Source organism: Lithobates pipiens, unplaced genomic scaffold (genome assembly GCF_037356315.1).
Source record: "Lithobates pipiens isolate NorthernLeopardFrog02 unplaced genomic scaffold, aLitPip1_a1.2 Scaffold_8, whole genome shotgun sequence".
Classification (NCBI taxonomy): domain Eukaryota; kingdom Metazoa; phylum Chordata; class Amphibia; order Anura; family Ranidae; genus Lithobates; species Lithobates pipiens.
Window position 1 is genome coordinate 493,947,507 of NW_027507903.1, and position 19,955 is coordinate 493,967,461.

At 49.0% G+C, this 19,955-nt stretch overlaps 1 protein-coding gene across 1 annotated transcript in view; it reads right to left on the reverse strand.

Moving 5' to 3' along the window:
• Positions 1 to 19,955, reverse strand: part of LOC143960480 (aldo-keto reductase family 1 member C15-like) — a 73,978-nt gene that overhangs the window by 42,124 nt on the left and 11,899 nt on the right. Inside the window, exons 2-4 of the mRNA XM_077469127.1 lie at positions 15,856 to 16,023; positions 5,056 to 5,172; positions 3,232 to 3,309 (exon numbers count right to left, since the gene is read on the reverse strand). Of these exons, the coding sequence (XP_077325253.1) occupies positions 3,232 to 3,309; positions 5,056 to 5,172; positions 15,856 to 16,023 (363 nt within the window). The remainder of the gene's footprint in view (positions 1 to 3,231; positions 3,310 to 5,055; positions 5,173 to 15,855; positions 16,024 to 19,955) is intronic.

Here is a 19,955-nt window from a genome sequence, read left to right on the forward strand (position 1 = left end):
AAGCCAAGGTACTCCAGACGCTGGGTCGGTACAATCACCAACTTCTTTAGGTTCAACAGCCACCCAAATTCTTGCGAACTGATTCCATTCTGAACCTCTGCACTTTTACAAAGTGATTGAGGGCTTTTAGGTCCAAGAGGCGATTCAGTTCGCATTGTGCGCTATATAAGTATTTCATTCATTCATTCATTCAAGATCTTCCTTCTTGGGAACTACAAACAGATTTGAGTAGAATTCCTGGAAACGTTCCGATTCCGAAACAACCACCCCACGATTCAGCAGGTCCCTTACTGCCCCAAGAGGGCCTCCCGGCGAGCCGGGGATACGGGTATGCTGGAGGGGAAAAAAAAATCTGTTTTGCGGCCAAGAGAGAAACTATGTTGTAGCCTGTGGAAATCAGATCGCAGACCCATTGGTCGGATAACCGGGCTGCAAACTCCCGAAGGCGACCCCCCCACTCGAGATGGGTGGGGGCAAACCTTCATGCGGTAGCACTTTTATTTGCAGGCTTGGTGGGCTTGTGGTTCCAGGGACGTTTTTGTCCATCCATGGACGTCCTGTCGGGCTGGGGATGTTTTGTCGAAGCTTCGGGCGGATGAAAGAGTCGTTTGTGAGCGGAAAAAGAGGGCCCTTGCCTCCGACGTGGCTCCTTAGCCTTCCTGGCCTGTGGGAGTAGGGTACTCTTACCACCGGTGGCATTTTTAATAATGTCATCCAAAGAGGCTCAAAAGAGCCGGTCGCCAAGGAAGGGAAGATCCGTCAGGGCTTTTTTGGATGACTGGTCAGCAGACCAGCATTTTAGCCAAATCAGGCGCCTCAGCACCACAGCTGACACTGAAGCCCTGGATAACAGAGGGAGAGTATCCAGGGGCGTGTCACAGACGTACTTAAGGCCTTGCACTAGTTGGTCTGCTAGTTCCACGTAGACAGGAGAAGCCTGTTGCTCTCCCAATTCACGGTGCAAAAGTTAGAGTCTGCGACACAAGTGCGTATGCCAGTACTGGTCGCACGGCTGACCCCACCACCATAACCAAGGAACGAGCCACTGCCTCAGCCTTCCTGTCCATGGGATCCTTGAATGCAGGAGTCCCCTCAACCGGGATCGTGAGTACTTTATGTAACCTGGATACTGGGGGGTCCACGACCGGAGGAGCTGACCATTTTTTGAGAAGGCTCTCCTCAAAAGGGTAACGCACCGCCATATACTTGGGGACCGAAAAGGTCCATTGCGGGCGACCCCATTCCTTGTAAATGAACTTGTCAAAATAAGTCAGATACGGGAACACCTTAGGTGGCTTGTGGGACCCAAAAGGGACCGGTATTTCAGCAGAGGTATCTGCTGGCTCCTGAAATCTTCAGGGTATCCCGCACAGCTGTGATATGTGCCCCAACAAGTGCTTTGTCGTGCACGGACCCGGACAGGGACTCATCCCCACTGTCCGAACGGTCCTGGTCAGCGTCATCTGACAAGACAGAGCAGGGGTCACCAGCCTCAGCAGGAACCCGGTCTGCATCAGAGCTCTCCCCAGAGGACGAGGACGGGGGGGGGGGGGCAGGGGTGCGCTTTAGTGCACCTTTCTTCCCACGCACCGCTTCCATCTTGGCATCGAACAAATTAAGGACCGCCGTCAGGGTGTCCATATGCACTGCGCAGTCTGCAGGTGACCCAGTTGCAATTGCCTGGATTTTGGGGGAAAAAACACCAGTTTCTGAATCCATGCTGACCCTACCCTGTCTGCCACCCGAAGGGGACTTAAGACAGTGACAGTCCCACCCTCCTTATTGCCGCTGGCTGAGGGGCTCTTTCCCGCTGAACTCACCACCCTGAGGAGTTCTGCGCTATCCAGCAAGTAGTGCCTGTAGTCCCTGTGGGCTCCCAGGTGCAGAGGAAACAATGCTGTGTCAGTGGCAGCAGCTGCAAATAGTCCCAAAACTGCTCTGAAGTGTGCTCAGGATTCAATAAAATGGCCGCCCAGCGTCCAGTACAAAGACATAAAACACAGGGAAAATGGCTGTGAGGTCAGGAGCACATGCTGCCGCTAGAGAACACTGAAAAATTGTGTTTCAGGCTTCAAGAAAATGGCTGCCAGTGTCCTGAATAGGAGATCACTAGGAAAATGGCCGCTGAAGCCCAGGATAGCATGCTGCCCTTGCCCACACCTAAAATGGCTGCCGAAGCCGCTCCATGAGGTACAAGGAGAAAACGATGGCAGTGAACACAGCGCTGTACAGGACATCAGCAAAACCTCACAGACACCTTCCAGGGGCACGAAAAACAGGATCCAGGACACCACTAACCAGCGCAGCCCCCAACCCAGGTGAGAGCCCCCTGGAGAGCCCCTGCATAGACACACACTGCTCTGCAGCCACATGCAGCATCCCCCCAGAGAGGGGGGAGGGAATATAGGAACAGGGGAGAGAAGAGAGGGAGGTGAGGGACCCCCGAATCGACCTCCCAGGGAATGCACAGCTGCTCAGCCCTGCAGAGGCAGGGAGATCTGTACTTACCAGTCCTGAAGAGCTGGGAGACATTCCATCACAGACCCACTCACTGATCAGTACAGGGTGGCTGCTGGCCCGGCATACTGTGATGCAGACATCAGTATCCCAGTCATATGTATGCCCCGGAGCATAAAAGCTCACCGACCACCTCTGGAGCTGAGGTTTCGTCGTGGCCTGCCAAGTGCGTAGCTGTGGCCTGCACGCGCTCAATGGCCGGACTGGGGAGACTACAAGGATAAGGGTATCCAGCCGGCTGTTGATAGTAGATCACAGGATCATTCATCTTGCGCAAAAAATCAGGCTTCTGCATATAAAAAAATAAAATAAAAGCATGGACCGATGGGCCCGCAGGGTTCCTAGGTCCTTCTCCTTCACTAGGCAAAATAAAACTGATGGCTGCATGGCAGGCTGGAGGGTTGTTGCCCAAGGGACCACCCCCTGGGTGGAACTAAGAGTTCTGAGTTTTGTATTACAACTAATGCGTAGTATCTCCTAGTAATAGGGCATAACAACCCAATGGCTAAGAGAGGAGTGTCGGTCGGTGAATATAAGAGGTAGTTACCCTTTTTTATGAATTTTGAGGCTTGATGCTGATCCCTAATTCTAGGCATGGCTTAGAGGTGCCTTTTGGTAAATACAACCCCAGTTATGTCTTGGCCACACGTGTGCCATGTTTTTTTTTTATCTTCTAATGTAGACAGAGGTTTACTTTAGCCATATCATTCTCACCTCCCAAGTCTCTCGGATGTCTGTGTTGCTGTACAGATAATTTCCATCTTTATCCACTGGCAACAGATCTTCACTTGGCTTGAAAAAAAAAAAAAAAGAGATTATAGATAAGAATAAGATAAGAAGTCCTCTGACACTGTCTGTTATGGGAGCAAACTAGATGCCTGCCACAGATGATTTTTTTTTTTAAGCTGAAGTTTAATCTGCATACATTTTGCCTTAACCCCTCCCATCAACATGCTAATGAAATGTCATCTTTTCATGTTCATGTAGCACTACCCCCATAGGGACAGCTGGATCTTCCCTAACTGTATAGAGGCTGCCAGCCACCCACATTCCAGTCAATCACTCCAGTTGTAATGAATCATTCCAGGGGTTCTTTTCTTTGGTAATTTATTGCTTAAAGAACTTTAACAGGAGAGGGGAATCGGGGCATGGGATACTTCAAAATGCTCAGCACTTGATAATTAGAGGAATAGCTTCTCCTTGAGCAATAGGGGCCTCACGGCTAAAGACCATAGGGCATGTCTTTAACCATCTACTTACCTTGCGCTGATGTACAACTGCTGGTACCCAGTTCAGTTCCCAGAACAATGCACAGCCACAGAGGTCAGTTTAGGGCAGTGATGGTGAACCTTGGCACTCCAGATGTTTTGGAACTACATTTCCCATGATGCTCATGCACTCTGCAGTGTAATCGAGCATCATGGGAAATGTAGTTCCAAAACATCTGGGGTGCCAAGGTTCGCCATCACTGGTTTAGGGTCTTGATTCACAAGTAAAGTCCCCAGGACAGCTGCCACCTTTTAGCTTACTCTGGACATAGCCCAGTGAGTGCGATGGCACCTCTCAAGAGCAGATGCCTTGTGGTGAGGTTCTGCAATCAGCTTCTAGCAAAGTCCCCCTGACACTGCTGAGGCCTTTAGAGCAGCTGCACAGCCCATTGGATGCCTGAGGACAGCAGCCTTTCTAGCTCTGGATCCCTCCTTGGGAGAAGGAACCCCTGGTCTCTAATATGTGTCACTATTACGGCCCCCTTCTGGACACTGATAATTATTCAGACTGGTCATTTTGAATCCTCCACCCTAAACTAAGGAAGTTTTTTTTCAGAGGCAGGAGGAAGCAATCAAACTCCCAGCCTGTGAAACCCTGAACAGACCAGGCCAAACCGCTGCTGTTTTTACTACAGAAGGAGCCAACAAATAAAATGTACGTAGCATCCTATTCTAGGAGGGTGCTACATTCATTACACATCTATTTTAGAATCAGTGATGTCATTGCTTCTCTGAAATGCAGGCAGATCATGGCTGCTAAGAGGAGCTGGCAGAGTTCTGTACTGTACATAGCTTCCTGAACACATCAGAGCACCCTGCCTCGCTACTTTTTTCAAGAGCGCTCGACCCCAATGCAAGCAGTGGGCTGGCCCTTGGTAGAAATTATGTTAATATCAAAATGCCTTGATGGATGATGTCAGTCTGGAGGAGTGGGAAATCCTAGGCAGACTGTATTTTAATGCAGACCTCCCTAGGTAATGGCTAGATATGATGCCGATCCTCCCTGCCTGAAAGAACTGAAATCTAATGAATGAAAGGGGTGGGCCAAAGAGAATCAGGCTGGGGAGGAAAAAGACAGATACCGATAATGGTCCTTCAGCCAGGAAATTAGTCAGGCTCTGTCTGATTTGCTGCAGCTTCTAATGCACATTGTGAGAAGCTCAGAGTACCAATTAAGTGATTTCAGTACAGGAGAGGAGGCTGTGCAACTTTGCAAGACTGAAGGGAAGGCTAGAGTTCAACAATGCCCCATCCCAGGAAATCGGCTTACCTGAAATTCTATAGGCACGTGGATGAGAAAGAGATCCAAGTATTTCATATTAAGAGCTTCCAGGGATCTCTGCAGACCTTTCTGAACCAAGTTAGGCCTGTGGAAAGTGCACCAGAGCTTTAAAAAAGAAAACAAAAAAACATTAGTTGGATATTTCCAACAAGCTAGAGAGGTCAGAAGATATCACAAGTTCATATTTTTGGGGAGAACGTTACATCCCGGGTGGGCAGATATATTGATTTTTACTTGCAACCGTTGGTTAGGGACACACCTTCGTATGTTAAAGACTCCAGGCATATTATCAACATGCTGGGAGCCATTTCAGCTAAATCTGGCATTTGGTTGATTACAGCTGATGTCACCTCACTGTATACCATTATCCCACATCATTTGGGATTTGAAGCGGTTCAATCCTATTTAAATAGATATTCTGGCCTGTCGGTTGAACAAATCACTTTCATTATGAGTTTATTAGAATTTGCAGCCTCACACAATTATTTTTGGTTTGGTAACAAATTTTATAGGCAGGTTAAGGGTGTAGCCATGGGGGCTAAATATGCCCCCAGCTTGGCGAACCTTTTTATGGCCCGGTGGGAGGAGGAGGACGCCATCTATGCTATAAATGTACCCCAAATAGTCCTATGGGCTAGGTACATTGATGACGTCCTCCTCCTTTGGGACGGCAACAGCCATGACTTGAATGCGTTTTTGGACTCTCTGAACATGAACGAGAGGGGCATACATGGGAAGGTACGCAGTGACGCCACCACGCTCTACGAGGGGAGGATGGGACGCTTGTTTGTATGCCGGCCGGCGTATTTTGTTCTGTTCGAATGCCTGACAGAAAGCTGTTATATGTAAGTGCGATTCTTTTGCTTTAAATAAATTTCCTGACGTTTTTACGCTATGGAGGCATTTCTTTTTCTTTAACTGTGTTGCTGATGATATATCCATTGGAGCTCCAAAGACTGGGATTTGGCCATTTATCTACATTGGGGGTTATCTGGATGCAGGAGCCTTGATTGAAGCTCTAATCTCTCTGCTTCGAATTAAATACCATTAAGGCTGTAATTGTTCATTCATCTGGTAAGCGCATCACTTATCTGGTGACGGGCACAGAATTTCGGAGTGTGTGTGTGATCACAGTGGTGATATGCTGATCGCTTGGAATATTGGAACATCTTAATGGACTTTAATTTATAACAATGTTTATTTTTATGTATGGTCCCTATTTTTCATACATTTAAATTGATGCATATATCTTTTTGTGAACACTATACGCATGTTTAGTGACCACTTTTGGCAATAGACATCTATACCATATGTTCTCTGCATAGTTATATGTATATAGTTATTTTTATTATTATTTAGTGCTATTGGCGCAGTTTTCTTTTTATCTTTCTTTGCATTTGTGTGTTTGTATCCCACTTCGAGCTGCTGCCTATTATTTATGTTTAGTATAATTTTTAATTTATATTTTTTTGTTCATTTACATCCAAGCGCAGTTTACACATTTTTCATATTTTTGGGGAGCCAAGTTGCTTTGAGATTTAGCAGTACCAAGATAACCGAGGGACAGGATGAGGGAATTGTGGGCTGATATTTTTTTTCAGCCAGTGCTAAAATGGCATGTAAAACATAAAGTTTCTGTGCCATTTTTGCTCTATTTTTTTGCTCCATTTTTGTGCATAATTAAAAATAAAATACCAATAGTTCATATCTTATGTAAGTGGAGCTAATTAGGACCAGCTTTCTTTTAGTATACAGAGAGTGATTTTGCAAAAGTGTCTCACATGCATTCTAAAAGCACGTGCCAAATTCAAGTACAAGTTATAGACCAGGGGTCTCAAATTACCTGAGGGCCACAATTTTCACATCCAATGGGGGCCCCAGCATTGGTGTCAGTGGAGGCACTATTAACCCATACTTGCCAACAGTCCTGATTTTCCTGGTGAAATCCAGATTCTGGCTCGTCACGATTGATTTCCTGGGATTATGGTAATGTTTCAGGCAAAAAAAAACGGCTGGCAGGCTACAAAAAGATGGCCGCCGCATTTCTCCTTGTGTTCAGTGGCGAGGGGAGGAGCAGCCAATCGATTTGCTGCCCCAATGACCCTCCCTCCCTCTCCACTGAACACAGGCAAAAGGAACTGTAGCTGCTGCTGCTTGGGACATACACTGTGAACGCTGATGTGATGTGGGCTCTGCTGCCTGGGGACACACATGTAAGGAGGGGCTCTGCTGCGCTGGGGACACACATGTAAGGAGGGGGCTCCGCCGCGCTGGGGACACACATGTAAGGAGGGGCTCCGCCGCGCTGGGGACACACATGTAAGGAGGGGCTCCGCCGCGCTGGGGACACACATGTAAGGAGGGGCTCCGCCGCGCTGGGGACACACATGTAAGGAGGGGCTCCGCCGCGCTGGGGACACACATGTAAGGAGGGGCTCCGCCGCGCTGGGGACACACATGTAAGGAGGGGCTCCACTGCCTGGGGACACAAGATGTGATGAGGGGCTCTGCTGCTGGGACTCCAGATGTAAGGAGGGCTCCGCTGCTAGGGACACCCAGGGGTTGACCATTGGGCCACCCGGGCACTGCCCGAGGGCCTCAAGCCACTAGGGAGCCCCATCAGGGTTGCCAGCCTCAGTAAAACCAGGAACAGTATGTAAAAATCTGTGTTTTTTTTTACATCTGTCTTTGAAATGTCCCTTACCGACATCCTTTTGCTCTAAAAATCTCAAGATTATAGCTGCCCCACCTCTCCAGTACCTTCTCAGCCAATAGAAACATGTCTGTGTATACATGTATGTGTATACTGTGTGATTGTATACTGTGCGTGTGTATACCGTGTGGCCCCATAATCTCGGATTGCCTGGGGGCCTCATAATCTCCTATTGCCCAGGGGCCCCATGAGTTGTCAGTCCACCCCTGGGGACACCTGATGTGATGAGGGACTCTGCTGCACTGGGGACACCAGATGTAAGGGCGGATTTATGGGCACTTTGGGGCAGAAGCAGATGGCCAGTGCTGCCAAAAAAAAAAAAAAAAAAAACTTTGATGGGTGGATTTTTAAATTTCTTATGGGCAGATTTATGGGTACTTTAGGGTGGAATATCACAAAGTTTTTTTTTTTTTTTTTGCAGCAGCAGCACTGGCCATCTAATTCCGCACCCAAGTGCCCATAAATCCATCCACAAGAAAAGTAGAAATTTGCCCATTACAAAGTTTTGTTTTGCAGTACTGGACATGTAATTCTGCCCCCAAGTACCCATAAATTCGCCCACAACGCATAGAAATCCACCCATCATGGACATGAACTCGCCACTGGAGCATGGGGGAGCGCAGGGGAAAACAATCTGACAGAAAACCATTGTGCCTGCGCAATGGTAAAAATCAGCTGTTGTGATGTTACGGTGCATGCACTTCAGCCGGGCTCTATTTGATGGGGGCATTTCTCAACAGAACAGGTGCGTGGGGTGATGGGCAGATCCTCTCTCCGCTCTGCTTTCCTGTGCTGGGCTGCAGCAGCATGCGGAGGAGATGAGATAGGGAGAGAAAGCTCCCAGCCGCTTCCACCCACCTAGGATCGACCCTACCTGCGTTTGTAACTGGTCCGCGGGCTGCAAATGGCCCGCGGACCAGTTCTTTGAGACCCTGTTCTAGACAGATGCATGAATTTTGCTCATGCTACGCCACTTTTAGAATGCATGCAAGACACTTTCCCGAAATCTGTAATTGTGATTACAATAGTGCTTTTGAGTTTATATCACAGTACAAATGCAGTTACCTATTCGTCTTTATAGGGGTGAGCGCTTGTAGGCAGTCAAATATTGTAAAAAAAAAATAATGTCAACTTTGGGGATAATAGCTCCGTGGGACTAAGTGCATAGACCATTTAAACCAAAAGATCTTTATTTATAAGCAAATCAAAAATAAGGCTTTCTTCAGCACACGGGTCAAAATATAAAACAAAGTCCGCTTATCTTCAGCACAAAGCAAAAATGAAAGCAAAAAAAAACTGTTTTGTAGCCGAGTCTTCGCCCCAGAGTTTTGAGAGTCCTTATCGAATCTTTAGCAGCCTCCAAACAGCAACACAGCTCATCAGACAGGTGTAAATCACCTACTCCTCACCACCACCTCTTCACTACTTCCTGTCTTTTATGAGCTGTTTCCTGGAGGCCTTTAACCCCCTGTGTGCTGAATCCCTGTGGTCAGGGAGGGAGGCTCTTTCCCACCCGAATATCACTTCAGAGCCTCCCAAATTCCAAGTCCCAACTAACTCTCTATTAATATAGGAGAGGACTGTGAGTCAGTCCTCTCCTGATTGACTACACCCGGAATTCCTTACCTATTCTGGGTGACCCCCCTGAAGTCTACTGTGACTCCCTTAAAGGGACCACAACCCGAATACTGGTACTACATAGCACCCGCCCAGGACCAAACCTTGGCGTCCTGTACATATCCCCCCCTCTGCCTCAACTCAGAGGCACCACTCATCATACAATGGACCCGTGAGAGGGCATCGGCGTCCTGATGTTGTTTCCTGGATCTGTGCTCTACCACGAAATTTAACTCCTGGGAGAGAAAGGAACCACCTTGTCACCCTGGCATTGGTGTGTTTATTTTGCCTCATCCAGGTCAGTGGGGCGTGGTCGGGTACCAGGCGAAACCTACCTAGGAGGAAATACCGTAAAGAGTCCAAAGCCCACTTGATGGCAAGACACTCCTGCTCCACCACCGCATAATTTTTCTCCGCTGCCCTCAGCTTCCTGCTTAGAAAAACTACGGGGTGCTCTTCCCCATTGATCACTTGAGACAGGACTGCTCCAAACCCTTCACTTGAAGCATCTGTCTGTACTACAAAATCCTTAGTAAAATCCGGAGCTACGAGCACCGGATTCTGGCACAATGCCATCTTAAGCTTCTGAAAAGCTTTTTCAGCATCGTCATTCCACTTTACCATCACTGACTTTCTGCCTTTGGTCAGGTCAGTCAATGGTGCAGCAATGGTGGCAAAGTTGGGGACAAACCTCTGGTAGTAGCCAACTGTGCCCAAAAATGCTCTGACCTGCTTCGTGGTTAGGGGGCGGGGCCAGTAATGTATGGCTTTTACCTTACACATTTGGGGCTTCACCAGCCCTCTACCCACAATGTACCCTAGGTACTTGGCTTCCTCCATGCCAATTGCACATTTCTCCGGATTGATGGTGAATCCTGCTCTTCTCAAGGAGTCTACGACTGCCTAAACTCGGGGAAGATGGGACTCCTAATCAGTGCTGAAGATGACTATGTCATCTAGATAAACAGAAGCGTACCATTGATGTGGACGCAAAGTTTTGTCCATGGACCTTTGGAACGTAGCAGGGGCAGAGTGTAGACCAAATGGCATTCTTTTGTATTGGAAGTGGCCTTTCGGGGTAGAGAAGGCTGTTTTATCCCTAGCTTCCTTGGTCAGGGGAATCTGCCAGTACCCTTTTGTGAGGTCCAGCGTGGTGAACCTCTCAATTAGCTCATCTACCCGTGGCATGGGATAAGCATCAAACTTGGAGATGTCATTAAGTTTTCTAAAGTCGTTGCAGAAGCGGAGAGTGCCATTTGGTTTGGGTACCAACACGATTGGACTCGACCACTTGCTCTGCGACTCTTCAATGACATCAAGCGCGAGCATTCTTTTGACCTCTTCAGACACTGCCACTCTATGAGCTTCTGGGATACGGTAAGGCTTTAACCACATTTTTACATTGGGCTCAGTTACAATGTCATGCTCAATGACATTGGTAAGACCCGGCAACCCTGAAAACATGTCCCCATTTCTTTGAAGAAAATCTTTTGCTTGCTGGGTTTGGGGCCTAGTTAAGGTAGCAGCCACCTGCACCAGGTCGATCCCTGCATGGTCCCCTGACTGTACCGATAACTGTTCTCTGTCTCTCCAGGGTTTCAACAAATTTACGTGATAGATCTGGTATGGTTTTCTTTTCCCTGACTGGTGTACCTTGTAGTTTACCTCACCCACTTTTTCTACTACCTCAAAACAGACCTTGCCACTTGGCCAAGAACTTGCTCTCCACTGTGGGTATTAGGACACCCACCTGGTCTCCTACTTGAAACTGTCTGATTTTGGCCAATCGGTTATATACCCTTTGGGCATCCTGAGCCTTCTGCATGTGCTCCCTCACCAGCGGTGAAAGGTTATGTTAAGCATCCATCTTGTTTCTGTCAGCCATCTTAATATTCACAAACTTCCATTTTACAATATGTACAGTTTGAACACCCCTTTAACTTCTCAGATAACTGTCTCAACATGAGATTCTTCTAACTCATTTGTTCTCACACACTTATACAAAACTTTCACACATTTTCTCAGCATTCCTTTAGCTACAGAAGAAATCATGTACTGTCTCTTATCTTTTTCTCATATTAATTTAGCTAGCTTAGAACAAAGAACAATAGCGTTTTGTCTTGACCAGCTGTAATCGTCTTGATGTCTACTGCGCATGTCTTATTCTGTGTGACGCGAAATTTACTATATCAATCGCTTTGTAAAAACTCAATACAATTAGTTCTTGAAGGACGCCATGGTGTGTGTGTGGTTTTATTTGTCCTTCGAGAATTGATTCCAGATATATCTGAATTTATACAATACATTGGATCTAAGGTCTGAGAGGTTGAAGGGACCACCCTAGACACAGGATTAACCCTTTCAAGCGGCATCACCTTAGCCACCATCTCTCGCATTTGAGAGATATGCTCTACCACGGTTTTGTACATTGAGTACTCACTTTCCCACGTTTCCTTTACCAGATCGAGCAACCCTGGGGCCTTCGCCCATACACTAGCTCAAAAGGTGAGAAGCCCGTGGATGCTTGTGGTACCTCCTGGATGGCAAACAAGAGGACAAGGAGTAACATATTCCAATCCTTCCTATCTTTCTGGACTACTCTTTTTAACATGGACTTTAGAGTTTTATTAAACCTCTCAACTAGGCCATCGGTCTGCGGGTGATAGATGGACGTCCGCAACTGTTTAATCTGAAATAGCTTGCACAAGTACGCCATCACCTTTGACACAAAAGGTGTGCCCTGGTCCGTTAGTATCTCTTTGGGGGGAATCCAGTTCGTGAAAACATTTGAAATAATTCACAGGCAATGGCCTTAGAGAAAGTTTTCCACAAAAGGAACTGCTTTTGGATACCTGGTTGCATAGTCTAGGATGACTAATATATATTGGTGCCCCCTTTCCGGCTTTAACAGGGGTCCCACGAGATCCATAGAGATCCACTTGAATGGAACCTCAATAATTGGCAAGGGTACCAGAGGGCTTCTATAGTGGGGCACTGGGGCAGTTAACTGGCAAATGGGACAAGATGCACAATATCTTTAAACCTCAGCCTTCACTCCTGGCCAGTAAAACTGGTTGGTTATCCTGGCCTCTGTTTTCTCTGCCCCCAAGTGTCCTCCCAGTGCGTTGTTGTGGTCTAGATTAAGTAGCATCCGCCTATACGGTTGGGGAACTAGCAACTGCTCTACAGTTTCCCCTCGGCTTTCAGCCACTCGATAAACCAAGCCCCCCTTCCACGAAAAACGACAAAACCTCTGATCTGCCCCTGGTATTTGTGAGACCCCATCAACAGAAACCTGCTCTCGAGCATTGACCAAGGTAGGATCTTGCAACTGGGCGGTGCCAAATGCACCCCTGGGTACATCCAGGTCTGGGTGCACTGGCATTGAGGACATTTCCCTTCACCCTCCTCAACCGGGAACTGCAACGGAGAGAGCTCCTCGTCATCCTCCCCCAGCATAACCTGTAACGGGAAGACCCCCCCCCCCCCCCAGAGGTCAACTCGGGGTTGAAACCTGAAATAGAAACATCATTCTTCAACTTAACATTCTCTGAAATATCATTATCAGTGACCGGTATCTCCGTATCAGAGGGATGTGTTGTGGGGGTTTCAGGCCCAGGCCCCCCAGACTCTGTCTCTTCCAGGCCCAGTGTCCCCAGTTCTCCTGGCTGTCCTGGCAGCCCCATCTGTACCTGGTTGCACAGTTCAAGAAATAGTGCACAGTCCCGCCCTACTATAATATCATGTATTAAGCTTCTCACTACCCCAACCTCTTGTGTAACTGAGGTATGGCCATAGGAAACAGTCACCGGGACCAGGGGGTACTCCTTGGTGTCCCCATGGATGCACACTACCCGTAGGGTTTTCCTTACAGGGCCAAGTCTCCCAATCACCCTGGCATGTACAAGTGTTACCATGCCACCGGAGTCCAGTAGCACCCTGGCAGGAAGGTGGTTCACCCACACTTCACACACGAACCATCCTGCGATCGGATCCAGATGAGTGGCACACACTCTTTGCACATAGAAGGAGCTTCTCTGACCACTCCCGCAATCCATAGGCTCGTCCTGAAGTGGGCATTGCACCCGGGTATGTCCCTCGGACTGAAATTGCCAACACTGTAGGTCTCCCATTCTTGGGACAGGAACCACCCTTCGAGGTTCTGCAGCAGATGATGCAGGTTTGCAGATTCCAACGTCTGGCGGGGCTTCTCTCCTAGGTGCTGTGGCTGGTCTGGTTGACTTTGGTGTGGGTTCCCAACGCTTGACAGGCCCAAGCAGGTCCTCCACCAGGGTGTACATTTCAACCGACTCAACCAATTGGTTAGTGGTTGCAGGGTCTCCATGGCTTACCCAGTGCTGTAGGTCATCTGGCAGGGACCGCAGGTACCAGTCCATCACTACTTGTTCCACCATCTGTGGGCCTGACAGTTTTTCTGGCTGCAGCCATTTTTTTAACCAGCTGTACCAGTTCTTGCATTTGGGACCTGGGTGGTCGGTCAGGTTTGTACCGCCAGCGATGCACCCTCTGAGCCCGGACGGCTGTGGTCACTCCTAGGCGGGCCAGGATCTCTGCCTTCAGATGCTCATAGTCACTGATGTGTTCCGTTGGGAGGGCAAAATAGGCCTTTTGCGGGTCACCGGTGAGAAAAGGGGAGATAAAGCGGCCCATTGGTCAGGAGGCCACCCCTCTCTCCGCTATCCTCTCAAAGGTTGTGAGAAAGGCCTCTACGTCATCGCTGAGTGTCAGTTTTTGTAAAAAATGGCTGGCCCTCACAAACACTTGGTTGCTAGCGGCAACAACCGCTTGTTCTCGTCCCTGAGCCAGCCGCTGTACTGCCTCCTGCAAGGCAGCCACCTGTGCTTGAGTGGACTCCTGCTGAGCAGTAAACTGGGTGGGTTGAGCGCTTGTAGTCAAATATTGTAAAAAAAAATAAAAAAATATTGTAAAAAAAATAATGTAAACTTTGGGGATAATAGCTCCGTAGGACTAAGTGCATAAACCATTTAAACCAAAAGATCTTTATTTATAAGCAAATCAAAAATAAGGCTTTCTTCAGCACACGGGTCAAAATATAAAACAAAGTCTGCTCATCTTCAGCATAAAACAAAGTCCGCTTATCTTCAGCACAAAGCAAAAATTAAAGAAAAAACACATACAGTTTTGTAGCTGGGTCTTTGCCGCAGAGTTTTGAGAGTCCTTATTGAATCTTTAGCAGCCTCCAAACAGCAACACAGTTCATCAGACAGGTGTAAATCACCTACTCCTCCTCACCACCACCTCTTCACTACTTCCTGTCTTTTATGAGCTGTTTCCTGGAGGCCTTTAACCCCCTGTGTGCCGAATCCCTGTGGTCAGGGAGGGAGGCTTTCTCCCACCCGACTATCACTTCAGAGCCTCCCAAATTCCGGGTCCCAACTAACTCTCTATTAATATAGAGAGGACTGCGAGTCAGTCCTCTCAGTGGCGTAACTAGAACCTTCAGGGCCCCGATGCAAGAAACCATGAAGGGCCCCCCTGAACCCCAGCCAGGGCGCTTCCCTCCGAGTCCGGCGGTTGAACTCCAGGGCGTGGTCACAGGTATGACCTTTGTGAGCCCTGTAGTTCCACCACTGGTATCAGTAGTTTTTATTTATTAAATTTTTTACATTTTTAGGTGCCCCATTGGGTGACTGTCCCTAGGCAGGATGGGGTCCCTGTCCCCAGAAGAGATGAGGTCCTTTTCTCCAGAGCAGATGAAGTTACTGCCCCATGGTGAGAAGGGGTCTCTGTCCCCAGGGGAGGTGGGGGTCCCTGTCCCCACGTGAGAAGGGGTCCCTGTCCCCAGGGGAGGTGGGGGTCCCTGTCCCCACGTGAGAAGGGGTCCCTGTCCCCACGTGAGAAGGGGTTTCTGTCCCCAGGGGAGGTGGGGGTCCCTGTCCCCAGGGGGATATGGAGGGGGTATGTAATAGTGTGTGCTAGCTGCCTATGCTGCTGCCAGCCATATGTAGAGGGGCCTGCATGGGCCCCCTGCATCACAGGGCCCAGTTGCGGTCGCAACTGCTGCACCCCCTATAGTTACGCCCCTGAGTCCTCTCCTGATTGACTTCACCCGGAATTCCTCACCCATTCTGGGTGACCCTCTGAAGTCTACCGTGGCTCCCTTAAAGGGACCACAACCCGAATACTGGTGCTACATAGCACCCGTCCAGGAGCCAACCTTGGCATCCTGTACAATAAATAAAAAGATGGTAAAAAAATAAATAAAAAAAAACAAAAATAAAAAATTACTGACACCAGTGGCGGAACTACCAGGGTCACAAAGGTTGCATTTGCGACTGGGCTCTGTCACCAGGCGTGGAGGGAAGGGCTGCGGTTGAGGGACAGGGGGGCTCTTCATAGTTTCTTGCACCGGGGGCCTTGAAGGTTCTAGTTACACCACTAGCTTCTGCTACAACCTCCCCCTAAAAAGAACCTACCTTTCCAGTATGGAACAAGTCTTCTCTCCTTATGGTTCCATCTGCAATCTTCTTGTGGATGGCGCGACCAACTTCAGCCTCATTGCTGTACAGATATGCGCCATCAATATGGCGGTACCCGACTTTGATGGCCAGTTCTGTGGCCTCTTCCGCTTTGCTCTTGGGGTACTGAAAAAAGCCAATGTGATTTATAAATATAAAAATACCTCTGGAATTCATAGAAAAATATTCATTAATTGACACAGTGGGCTCCAGTACATTCAAAATCCAATCATATATCAATTAATTTCCAACATTATTCTCAACATCATTTGTTATGTCAACTTACTACTGTCTTATCATTTTGTTTTTAATTGATGTAAAGGTACATTTCAACTTTTCTTGACCATAGGTCACTGATGTGTAGATGCCTAGACCAAATTAAGCAGCTAAAATGTTTTGTTGTTTCACTAGTAAAGTGTGTGTTACCCTACTTATGTTAACCTATATTTGTTCACATACAATATGTGTATTTTTAAAATCACAGTCTAACATTTTCTTGTACTTCTGTCATCTGGTTAACTGGTTGGTCCTTTCAGTCACCTTTCTTTCGTACAGAAGCTGGTCTATGCTTGAGTGGTCATTTTGCAACCTTTGGCTGGCCATTTAATGGTACAGGACTCTGTGCAGACACACACCTTGCCCCTGTATTCTGACCTCCCTGGGGCCCTAAGCAAAATTCTGCTAAGGGGCCCTCTGCCTGACCCGTGATGCCGTGAGCTATGTAAACCATTTGCCATTGCCACACAGTCAAACCTGACACTTCAGTGCTCCCAGTACAATCCTCCCTCCTTTAAACAAAACCATCAAAGAATAAGTATAACAATATATATATTACATCAGGGTCCCAGAGAGCCCCCCTACATTAGGGTCCCCAGAGACCCGCCCCTTATATCAGGGTCCCCAGAGAGCCTCCCCTTATATTAGGGTCCCCAGAGAGCCTCCCTACTTACATAAAGGTCCCCAGGGATCCCCTCCTTACATCAGGATCCTCAGAGAGCCCCTCCTTACACCAGGGTCCCCAAAGAGCCCCCTTACACAAGGCTCCCCAGAGAGCACCCTTTAAATCAGTGTCCTCAGAGAGTCTCCCCCTACATCAGGGTCCCCAGAGAGCCTCCCCTTACATCAGGGTCCCTAGAAAGCCCCCCTTACATCAGGGTCCCTAGAGAGCCTCCCCCTACATTAGGGTCCCCAGAGAGCCTCCCCTTACATCAGGATCCCTAGAGAGCCTCCCCATACATTAGGGTCCCCAGAGAGCCTCCCTACTTACATAAAGGTCCCCAGAGAGCCCCTCCTTACACCAGGGTGCCCAGAGAGCCCACCCTTACACAAGGGTCCCCAGGAAGCCTCCCTGTACATCAGGGTCCCTAGAGAGCCTCCCCTCCTTTCATCAGGGTCCCCAGAGAGCCCCGTTTAAATCAGTGTCCTCAGAGAGTCTCCCCCTACATCAGGGTCCCCAGAGAGCCTCCCCTTACATCAGGATCCCCAGAGAGCCTCCCCTTACATCAGGATCCCCAGAGAGCCTCCCCTTACATCAGGATCCCCAGAGAGCCTCCGCTTACATCAGGATCCCCAGAGAGCCTCCGCTTACATCAGGATCCCCAGAGAGCCTCCGCTTACATCAGGATCCCCAGAGAACCTCCGCTTACATCAGGATCCCCAGAGAACCTCCGCTTACATCAGGATCCCCAGAGAACCTCCCCTTACACAAGGGTCCCCCGAGAGCCCCCCTTAAATCAGTGTCCTCAGAGAGTCTCCCCCTATATCAGGGTCCCCAGAGAGTCTCCCTCTACATCAGGGTCCTCAGAGAGCCTCCCCTTTGATTAGGGTCCCCAGAGTGCCTTCCCTTACATCAGGATCCCCAGAGAGCCTCCCCTTACATTAGAGTCCCCAGAGAGCCTCCCTACTTACATAAAGGTCCCCAGAGAGCCCCCCCCTTACATTAGGATCCCTGGAGAGCCTCCCTACTTACATAAAGGTTCCCAGAGAGCCCCTCCTTACATTAGGGTCCTCAGAGAGCCCCCCTTACAGGGGCATATCCGTATAGCGTGCCTCGTTATATGCAACAAGGAAGAGGCATATCCATATCCATATCACAAGGGTCCCCAGAGAGCCCCCCTTAAATCAGTGTCCTCAGAGAGTCTCCCCCTATATCGGGGGGCCCCAGAGAGCCTCCCCTTACATCAGGGTCCCCAGGGAGCCACCCCCCTTATATCAGGGTCCCCAGAGAACCTCCCCCTACATTAAGGTCCCCAGAGAGCTCCCTTTATATCAGGGTCCCTAGAGAGCCTCCCCATACAATAGGGTCCCCAGAGAGCCTCCCTACTTACATAAAGGTCCCAAGAGAGCCCCCCCTTACACAAGGGTCCCCAGAAAGCCTTCCCTTACATCAGGATCCCTAGAGAGCCTCCCCTCCTTACATCAGGGTCCCCAGAGAGCCCCCCTTAAATCAGTGTCCTCAGAGAGTCTCCCCTACATCAGGGTCTCCAGAGAGCCTCCCCTTACATCAGGATCCCCAGAGTGCCTCCCCTTACATCAGGATCCCCAGAGTGCCTCCCCTTACATCAGGATCCCCAGAGTGCCTCCCCTTACATCAGGATCCCCAGAGTGCCTCCCCTTACATCAGGATCCCCAGAGTGCCTCCCCTTACATCAGGATCCCCAGAGTGCCTCCCCTTACATCAGGATCCCCAGAGAGCCTCCCCTTACATTAGGGTCCACAGAGATCCTCCCTACTTACATAAAGGTCCTCAGAGAGCCCCTCCTTACATCAGGGTCCCAGAGAGCCCCCCCTTACACAAGGGTCCCCAGAAAGCCTTCCCTTACATCAGGATCCCTAGAGAGCCTCCCCTCCTTACATCAGGGTCCCCAGAGAGCCCCCCTTAAATCAGTGTCCTCAGAGAGTCTCCCCCTACATCAGGGTCCCCAGAGAGCCTCCCCCTACATTAGGGTCCCCAGAGTGCCTCCCCTTACATCAGGATCCCCAGAGAGCCTCCCCTTACATCAGGATCCCCAGAGAGCCTCCCCTTACATCAGGATCCCCAGAGAGCCTCCCCTTACATCAGGATCCCCAGAGAGCCTCCCCTTACATCAGGATCCCCAGAGAGCCTCCCCTTAAATCAGTGTCCTCAGAGAGTCTCTCCCTATATCAGGGTCCCCAGAGAGCCTCCCCCTACATCAGGGTCCCCAGAGAGCCTCCCCCTACATCAGGGTCCCCAGAGAGCCTCCCCCTACATCAGGGTCCCCAGAGAGCCTCCCCCTACATTAGGGTTCCCAGAGTGCCTCCCCTTACATCAGAATCCCCAGAGTGCCTCCCCTTACATCAGGATCCCCAGAGTGCCTCCCCTTACATCAGGATCCCCAGAGAGCCTCCCCTTACATTAGGGTCCCCAGAGAGCCTCCCTACTTACATAAAAGGTCCTCAGAGAGCCCCTCCTTACATAAAGGTCCCCAGAGAGCCCCTCCTTACATTAGGGTCCTCAGAGAGCCCCCCTTACAGGGGCATATCCGTATAGCGTGCCTCGTTATATGCAACAAGGAAGAGGCATATCCATATCTGGATATGCCTCTTCCTTGTTGCATATAACGAGGCACGCTATACCAACGGAGGAACGAGGGACCCCCAGGACCACAGCAGAGAAAAGCCAGAGAGCAACACAGTGGCTTATACTGTGAAGGCTGATCCACCCCGGATGGGGTTCTACCTCTGGTGAGAGCAATCACATTAGCAGTCACCGAGCACAGCGAGCAGCAATTGCAGTCACCCCCCTCCCTCTCCTTTTTAAAGACACTCATAGCAGATTTTTTTTCCACCATTTTTTCACTATTTTTCTCACAGTTTTTTCCACTGTTTATTATTATTATTTTTAAAAATCAATTTTTATCACATATTGTTCGTTGTTCCAATATCTAATTTTTAATTTTTCACTTTTATATAGTCATTACTATTTTTATAATTTTCTAGGCTGCTCACCTTTTTAATTTTTAATTTTTATTTTTTATCCTTCCACGGGCCATTCGTCACATGGTATTTTATGTGAGCACTAATTGAAATATGATATA